This window comes from Schistocerca serialis, chromosome 6, assembly GCF_023864345.2.
Source record: "Schistocerca serialis cubense isolate TAMUIC-IGC-003099 chromosome 6, iqSchSeri2.2, whole genome shotgun sequence".
In the NCBI taxonomy this organism is placed as follows: Eukaryota; Metazoa; Arthropoda; class Insecta; order Orthoptera; family Acrididae; genus Schistocerca; species Schistocerca serialis.
In genome coordinates this window covers 375098096-375107726 of record NC_064643.1, presented here as the reverse complement: position 1 = coordinate 375107726, position 9631 = coordinate 375098096, and the positions used below count along the sequence as shown (strand labels likewise).

Below are 9631 nucleotides of genomic sequence, written 5' to 3'. Positions count from 1 at the left end.
CAGATTTCAATCATTCGATTTTAACGCGAAAATCGGGTGGTACTTGCACTGGCCTCTCTGTACGCATGCGCGCAGCCAGCGGGCAGCTACTATACTGAGTGGGGACACGACCAATGAGAAAGAAGCATTCGGTCATCACTGGCCAATGGCAGACGTGGAATGACGTCATCCTAAAAATAGAACGCATGAGTCACTTTTATAAGGCCTGAGACCTGTCTGTATGGCATATGCTTGTTGGCAAGTCTGAGGAGAAGACGTGCGTTAGTAGTTGCGCGTGTTGTGTAGTGGCCGTTCTCGTACGGCGCCAGTGTTGTATTGATCGTAGCGCGACGTCGGTAGTCCTGCAAGTGCGAGCGGTGAGTCACGCTCAGTTGTTGTCGTTCGGTGGAAGGCGGTAGATGGTTCGCAACTGCGCCGTTCCCAGGATGGAGACGACGTTCTATGAAGAGGCTGCGGCGTACCAGCAAAGGCTGGGCGATGTCAACCACCTGAAACGTAGCCTGACACTCGACTTGAACAGCGTGCGGTCAGCATCTAATGCAAAGAGGCCACGGTTCAACGCGTCTGTGACGAACGGGATGGTTGGTGGACCGCCAGTCCTGTCTTCGCCGGATCTGAATCTCCTGAAGATCGGGTCTCCCGAGCTGGAGAAATTGATCATCGCGCAGAGCGGCCTGGTGACTGCGGCGCCCACGCCAACCCCGTCCCAGATTCTCTTCCCGCCAACGGTCACGGAGGAACAGGAGATGTATGCGCGAGGTTTCGTCGACGCGCTGAACGAGTTGCACACCAGTGACTCGAGCCAAATGAGCGCGGGTCTCGATGTCCCTGTTACTTCGAGCAATGGTGTTACTTACACTACGCTTGAAAGCCACGCGGGCGGCGGCGGAGGCCATGTGATTCAGCAGACGACGTTCCCTCGCCTGTCATCGTATGGTGTTGTTATGTCACCTCCGGAAGTGGTGGTCAAGGACGAGCCACAGACTGTACCTAGCCTAGGCTCCTCCCCGCCTCTGTCGCCCATCAACATGGAATGTCAAGAGAAGATCAAGCTGGAGAGGAAGAGGCAACGTAATAGGATAGCTGCTTCAAAGTGTCGCCGAAGAAAACTCGAACGCATCTCGAGGTTGGAAGAGAAAGTAAAGCAGCTGAAAGGAGAAAATAGCGAGCTAGGCAGCGTCGTCCATAAGTTGAAGGAGCAGGTGTGCCATCTAAAAGAACAGGTTATGGATCACGTGCACAGCGGCTGCCAAATAATGGTATCTTCGCATTTCTGAACGACGCATCCTCAATATTATTTTTTGAGTCTGCACTTCGTCATACGGGTCGACGGAAGATACGGATGACTACGCCCGTCGCTGTTTGACAAGCTGATCCGACTTCCCACAGTCAGTGTGTCGTGCAATTTGTTTACATGTTGAGTGGGTGGGTTGCGCATGCGTGTGACCGTGAGGGAGGTGGCTCGCAGTTTTAACGTGCGAATGTGGGTGTATGCGCTCGTGCGAGCGATCGGCTGTGGGATGGGTCGGCCAGCTGTTTGGCTGTGAGTGTGTATGAGTGCGGCCAGCCTCGTTTGCGCAAGAGCAACGGGAATGTGTGGCCGAGCAGCATCTGGGAGAATGCGTTAAGTTTCTTCCAAGCCAGTGTATACTCCGTGAGTGAGTAATCATATAGTATTAATAATGAACTGTGAATAGACTAAGCTGTTTGTTTACAAATAGTAAATTCGGAGTTCATAAGCATTCCTAATCTGTAATGTAAAATCGGGACGTTCATTGCTTTGCGTAACTAAAGTCCCGCTTTGATACAGACACTTTATTTCTCGAACCAAGGCAAGTTCTACATCTAGTCACGACCGGTCAAGGTCATGAAAGTTCTTTGTATTAAGTGCTAGGTAATGTGATGTGATTTTGTTTGTATTCAGTGTGAAGGTATGCTAAGCTTTGATGCTACCAGACAGTTTTTCAAAGTTTTCAAGAAGTCATATTTTGTATCTTGTGAATGTTTGCAAATCTTGTGCCGACATTAGCTTTCTTATGGTCGAGCTTCATATTTAGCTGAAGAGATATAAATGATAACTCAATGTCTTTCCAATAATGCAACGTGCCTTTTTAGAAGTTTATTTTGGATCTGCTATCTGAATCCTCATATTCCCAAAGTGACCTGCAGCAATTTAAGCTTTTGTAAATACAAAGATTTTTAAATACCATTTTTATACTTCATTTCATCGAGCAATAAGCATATGATGAAAATGTGTGACCGAAATGTGATGTTAAAGTGAAGATAATTATTGTGAAAACCTTTTTTATGAATAATTTTATTTTTGACAAAATAAATTCATATGTATATATATGTGCTCATATTTTATTCCTTTTCAACTCCATTCCCTACCATTCCTTTTGGTATAATGAAATCATTTTATGGATGCGTAGGAAGTTTACGACTAGAATAAATTGGCAGTGCCAGCATATTTCATGGGCAATTGTAGTTCATTCGTAGTGGGTAAATTCAAAATATCTATTGCATTTGGGTATCTGGTATCTAAATTTTGTGAAGTCAGTTTTTTACAAACCTACGAGCATAAACGTGTTGTGAGCGTGTCACTGTTCAGAATATCCGAAATGTTTGTGTAGGCTACGAATAATTAAACTGATATTGATTTTCATACATAAGCAAAGTAACACACTTACGATGGCTGATTTTTTTTAAATAACATGCTTGCACAAAGCCAATAATATTCATTAAAAAAATTTAATATGCTTGACGTTTATTTGTATACCAATGAGATGACAACAAATGTTGAAAAAGCTTGATGGGTATAATTATGTATATATGTGGTACTGCTGTTTGCATTTAGTATATCTATTACACAACTTAAAAAAAAAAAAAAAAAATCACTCAAGGTGATATGTGCTAAGTACTGAAAATGAACCTACAGAGCCTTACAGCACCGGCTTCACCCAAAGTTATTTTTTTCATAAATTTCTTCTTGGTAATTACAAAAAAGTGAAATGTCTTATTAATGCTTCTCACTGTAAATCATTCTTTTACCCGTGAGTTATTATTTGCACTAATTTCATGACTGTGCTCTCGATATTTTGTTGTTCATTAATTATTGTGTGTCCTATATCAGCAGGGCTTATAGAAATTCAGTTTTTCAAGTAATACGCTTCTTCCTTTTCATCATTGCCGATTTGACAAACATACTAGGCACATTTGATAATATTTGCATAAGATAACTTTTTGTTTTCCTTGCTCAATGCTGAGTACTTTCGGCAACATTTTTTTAATCACAATACCGGTACGTCTTCCATTCACACTTTTGTATAACTCTTTATTTGCAAGAGGAAGTGCTGAATAAAATATGTGTGACTTTAGTGGATTACCTGCATTATATTTAGCTGTAAGCTAGCAGCTGCTTCTGCTGATATTTTTTCATCGAGTAAACTGCTGTTCACAGGAATGAGGTAAGTATATTGTTTACTGCTACTCTTCGGTCTCTCAGACTTATTTCTGCTGTAAAACGGGGCTACCAGCTTTGTATATGGAAGAATTAAAAATGTTCTTTACTTATTTCGCTTTGTCAGATACCGATTTGTCTTCGCGTTTGTTCTTGGCACGCTTCCAGAGGACGATTATAGACGTCAGAATAGAAAATAGAAGGCGACATATTGGAGCTTATTAACTTTTCTATATAGCGTCCTAAAGAAATAGTCCTTGTAGTTTTAAAGAAGGATAGCATTCACTCATCGTAAAGAGATCTGCGCGGGAAGGGAATGTGAGAGTTCAATCTGTAAGTCTTTTATCCACGGATATTAAAATTGTTGAACCACTTCAATCAGTTCGGTCATGCGCCGCCTGAGCTCAAATGGTAGGATTGCCTGTGCCTAAATTTTCGTCCTTTTGAAGTCGTACCTTGTAATTGACTAATGACACATTTTAATGCAATAATTAATACTCCTGACACGGAGCGGAAGTTAAGCTTTCTGTCGTAATTAATGACTTGCATTACGTGAAATTTTCGCAGATTCATTTCCTCAGCACTGGAAAATCAAATAAAGTTGTCACATGTTGCACACTGTTTTAAATTTGGTCATATATTCCATTTGCCAAATGTAAGTTAATTCGCCATAGCGTTGAATCATGTTAAGATGCTACACTTCTCAGTCTAATGTTTCCAGTACACTGCGGTTTGAAGCCAGTACAGTGGCACTCCATTACACTATCATCGATGGTTATGTAATGCAAATAGACATAAATATTAATATTTAAATCTGACATAATGACAGTGATAGAATCCAGAAAATTTGTAGATTTTTTAATATAACCGATTGCGACTGAAATTATCAGATTCATCTAGAAAAGGTAAAAGAGAATATGATTATTATTGGGAGGATTACACTAATTTAAAACAGTAGCCTGTAGGAATTAATATTTGTTATTGTTTATCATGCTGTTTTATTACGTTTAAGTCTTTTTTGGGTACATATTGTTATCGGTACTTTTCAATCCATCAAACTAATTTCTGCTGTACTGTACCAAGGCAGGGTTGGTCTCCAATATCAACTTCTGCTGCTTCTCATATCATTACATGAAGGTACGTCCAGTATTGTTGTATATGAATGTAATGCGCCCGTTGAAATAATTACCGACTTGCACATACTTTTGTCTTTTCTAGATGTGTGTGTTGAAGTTCATGTAGATCGAAACCGGTTATAAAATAAAACATTTTGCGATGGAAGACTTTTAAATTATACAAAAGAAAGTCGCAGTACTGAAACTATTGTTTTAACCCTTATCGTTACTGGGAATATATCAGCGGACATAAGCACCAGCACAAGCTTTTATCCGTAGATATGTTGTTATCGCGAATATCTACATCTGCGCAACCCTACGTATCTTGTACCGTAAATTCCATGATGAAGGGTGAATCCGTGATAATATTACAAAATTTCGGGGATGATGGAGAATATTAGGGGACTCTGGGCCAGAAACGACCTAGTCGAAGTTACAAGCGAAAACTGTTCTAATACCACTGACCGTGGAATACATGTACTGGTACCGTTGTTGCTAAGACAGTAGGGTAGGCAACTTTCAAACGTGGTAATACGGCCCAAAACAGGACAAAAAGTCTTGTAAACAAGGGCTGTAAAATATGTACCTTAAGAATTACGAGGACTTGTTGATCTTCAGTACTGTGAAAACTCTCTTCTACTGAACAAGTGCCTATAGCTCTTAAGATGTACGTTTTAGAGCCCGTATTTACCAGACTTTCTTTCTTGTTTTGGTCCATACTACCTCTTCCAAAAATATGGAAACGAAAGAGCTTGCATTAGTAGAGATTTGTTTCATAGTATCGAAAAAGAACATGTGCTCATAGCTATTAGGGTATGAATTTTAGAGCCTATGTTTACTGGATAATTTTCTCGTTTCAGTCCATACTACACTCCTGACAGTTGTCTTCCCTACAGTCATATCAACAACAGTACTGGTACATGTATTCTTCTGTCAAGGTTAGCTTACCTCAAATTGATGCATTAACCTTCTACGTCATCCCTGAAAGTTTGTAACAACTTTACAGAATCACCCTGTATATTAACAAGCAGCCACTGCAGACAGCCTGTGTAAAGTATAAAAACAAATTATGACTGTTGCAAATCTACTCGCGCTAATAATCACGAGTTATTTCTGTATTGCTTGCTTGTGTGCACTGTCACGGTTCAATACAATATTTAAAAAATCTTATGGTGGAGTTTGATTTTAATAGCTGTGTCCTTTTTTTTACTAATAGACTTTGTAAAGAGAACATATTCTACTTCTCGCCCTTTATGGTTACGAATTATACTACTGACAGAATTGACGTTTGTTGTATAGCAGCCGTTTTGCATTGAAAGTAAATCTCCGAAGTGTACTTCCTGGAATTCGAATATTTTCTTTGGCCTGCTGCTTTGTAGAGTGCTCCGTAGTAAATACGTTGTAAGTATTGTTCAGTATGTTTGTTATCTTTTTCCCTCGCCGTAATGCTTCGATCAGGGCCTACGCAAGTGAAGGTGCGTTGTACCATTTTGTTGTGGTTACTCTAGCGGCGTGCTACGGTAGTGTGAAAAGGGGTTTCAATCATTACCAGTTCAGACATATGCCTGGTAACGAACAAAGGATTAATTTCGTCACTTATTTCTTTTTCGCGGCGATGATTACAACTTTAATGATTGCACCTTGTAGTAGGCCTGATGGACAGTCTGTATTGTCTCGAACCGCGCGACTGCTACGGTCGCAGGTTCGAATCCTGCCTCGGGCATGGATGTGTGTGATGTCCTTAGGTTAGTTATGTTTAAGTAGTTCTAAGTTCTAGCAACAAAAGCAAAACGAGGATAATGGAATGTAGTCAAATTAAGTCGGGTGATGCTGAGGGAATTAGATTAGGAAATGAGACACTTAAAGTAGTAAAGGAGTTTTGCTATTTAGGGAGTAAAATAACTGATGATGGTCGAAGTAGAGAGGATATAAAATGTAGACTGGCAATGGCAAGGAAAGCGTTTCTGAAGAAGAGAAATTTGTTAACATCGAGTATAGACTTAAGTGTCAGGAAGTCATTTCTGAAAGTATTTGTATGGAGTGTAGCCATGTATGGAAGTGAAACATGGACGATAACCAGTTTGGACAAGAAGAGAATAGAAGCTTTCGAAATGTGGTGCTACAGAAGAATGCTGAAGATAAGGTGGGTAGATCATGTAACTAATGAGGAGGTATTGAATAGGATTGGGGAGAAGAGAAGTTTGTGGCACAACTTGACTAGAAGAAGGGATCGGTTGGTAGCACATGTTTTGAGGCATCAAGGGATCACAAATTTAGCATTGGAGGGCAGTGTGGAGGGTAAAAATCGTAGAGGGAGACCAAGAGATGAATACACTAAGCAGATTCAGAAGGATGTAGGTTGCAGTAGGTACTGGGAGATGAAGAAGCTTGCACAGGATAGAGTAGCATGGAGAGCTGCATCAAACCAGTCTCATGACTGAAGACCACAACAACAAGTTCTAGGGGACTGATGTCCACAGATGTTAAGTCCCATAGTGCTCAGAGCCATTTGCACCATTTTGTATTGTCTCGCATCCGTTCTTGCGGTAATTCGTATCTATTTCAGAGACATCTTCCTGGTGGGAAGCGGGCTTCGACTAACTCTGATATTAGAACATGAACTTTTATGTGAAGCAGATTACACTGTGGAAGGGAAAATTGTCTGAAATGTCATTTATGGTTAAGTGCAATGTGGACAGAGAAGGGGGAGGGCACAATTTCTCGCGCGCCTGTGCAGAGCTCGTTGGTGGCCTTGAGCGTCGCGGCGGCGCTGCGCGCACAAACAGCAGAAGGCCAGCCGTTGCGTTGCCCGCCCTGCCGCGTTACATTTGCTGTCTAGTGGGTGGGAGGCGGAGGCGGGCCCGCGCGCGCCATGACTGATGCGCTTATCGCGACTGAAACTATCGCTTGTTTTCAGCCTGAAGTGCTGCATTCCGACATTCACTCGCGTGTTCCTTTCCGCGCACTTGTAGTTCATGTAATCATTAAATAAACAATCCCACGTAAGTAACAGTGCGTTGATTAGCCGCGCAAGTGCAGGCACAGCAAATTGTTATTTGCTTGTTTATTTATCTCGCAGTGTTGGATGGCAGTTCTAGAGTCAAGGCTTCAGTTGATGGAAACGGACTCAGTTCCGCCAAAATTTTCGCTGAGAAAGAAATCGTTGCTCGCTTGAAAGTAAGGTATGAAAGCGGAGATTTCTTTTTGAGGATGGGTGACAGCCACTAGCCATTGCACCAGTCCTCGAACTTCTGCAGGTCCGCCTAAATTACGCTAGTCTTCCTGCGGTGCACCGTGCTGAGGTCGCTGTTATCGGTGGATTCCGCCGTCTACCGAGATCGGCCTATCTTTTCAGATTATGAGCGCGGTCACACTGTAGCGGATAGTCGGTGAAATTCAAATCAGTTTGTTATCTTCGGTTAAACCGGCCTACGTTCTCACAAATGGGGGGTGAGAAACAGATGATACATTGAGTTGTGGTATTCTGAGGTTAAAAATACGGTAATCGAGATATAGTTGGGAATCTTTGGACTGAAATCGCAGATTTATTGGAAAAAACAAGTAGGCAAAACCTGTATCGGAAATTTTAGATGTAAATTACAAGCTTAAAAATAATTTGTGCAAGTAAGAAGGATGGCGTATCTTGTGCTTAAAGTTAGTGCATTGGATCTTGTTTTTGCTTTGTGGTAGGTGGACATTAGCTGTCTACAAATTATTATTACTGCTTATGACGTTTTTATGCCTATAGGGTGGTGATTCTGTTACAGAAAATGGTTTGCAAATGTGGAACAATGTGTTCCCACTTTTCAGTGCTTTACGTGTCCAGAGTATCTTATTCTAAACTTTGTTTGTCTTTCACATGTATGCTAAATGACAGTCATTGAAGGATAATTAACAAATGTTTGCACAACTTAAAACAAATTCAGAAAAACATATGTTTGTAATCATGTTTTCTAGGGTCACAACCAATCATCTCGAGTATGTAAAGCCGAAGACTCGTACGTGACACACTTAAGCGGATAACGAAAGCTATTTCGGAGTACCGTACTTGTAGAGGTGTGATCGAACTTTGTTAAAAATCCGATAGTCAAATTAAAGATGCAGTTCTGGCTCAAGTTAAACTAGACGGAAACTTCAGTATTTGACATCTGGAGACTACACTTCCCAATATTCAGGCCTACACCAAGTTTTAAAAGCTAGTACCTTGACTCTTGCACGCCAGACAGTACAAAATGTTCGATTTATTCTAGACCGAATTCTGGAGCTGTGTTTTTTGCTATTGCACTAAAAAGACACTGTGATATAGCTGATTTCCTTTATTAAAAGCTGCACTCACTATGAAATAATACTGCCACTAATAGCCTTGTTACTTCCGTTCTCATATCCTCTGAGCAGGTGTTTAAAGAGCTTTGAAGTTTCCAGTACTAGAACTTGTTTATCTGAATATATTGCCAGTATTGCACTAATTTTCACCATTTTTAGAATAAAGCGAGCTGCTACGAAACCATAAATCTACCTTCGGTTAGTTAAATAATACTTGCTTACTCACACACACATTTTTCCTTGAGTCATATAAAAGAAACAGTACCGACTTTAAACAAGCAACTTAAGCATTATGTGTTCATAACCTCATTGGCAAAATCTTTATAAACCGAAGTTGCAATTCCTACCACTGCAGCATAATTAGCCGTAGCGGAGCAATGTTTTTTAGGAGGGATTCTTAGTGCGTTGTACCACTGAAACCACATATTTTCGTTTTTTTTAAATACTTCTAACTGGTCTGATGCAGCCTGCCACGAATTCTTCTCCTGTGCCAACCTCTTCGTCTCAGAGTAGCATTTGCAACCTACGCCCTCAATTATTAGCTGGATGTATTCCAATCTCTGTCTCCTTCTACAGTTTTCGCTCTCTGCAGCTCCCTCTAGTACCATGGAAGTTATTCCCTGACATCGTAACAGGTGTCCTACCACCCTGCCCCTTCTTAATGTCAGTGTTTTGTATATAATCTTTTCCTCTCCAATTCTGCGCAGAACCAGCATTCATTCCTCAAATTAAG

General features: G+C 40.9%; 1 protein-coding gene across 1 annotated transcript; it reads left to right on the top strand.

The window, feature by feature from the left end:
- Positions 1–216: 216 nt before the first annotated feature.
- Positions 217–2352, top strand: LOC126484318 (transcription factor Jun). The gene has a single exon (XM_050107757.1). It carries the CDS (start codon positions 399–401, stop codon positions 1275–1277), a length of 879 nt encoding a protein of 292 aa, XP_049963714.1. The 5' UTR covers positions 217–398; the 3' UTR covers positions 1278–2352.
- The last annotated feature ends 7279 nt before the right edge of the window (positions 2353–9631 follow it).

What these genes read in the sequence shown, in the direction of transcription:
- LOC126484318 (XM_050107757.1), top strand. Translation starts at nt 399, where the DNA reads ATGGTTCGCAACTGCGCCGTTCCCAGGATGGAGACGACGTTCTATGAA.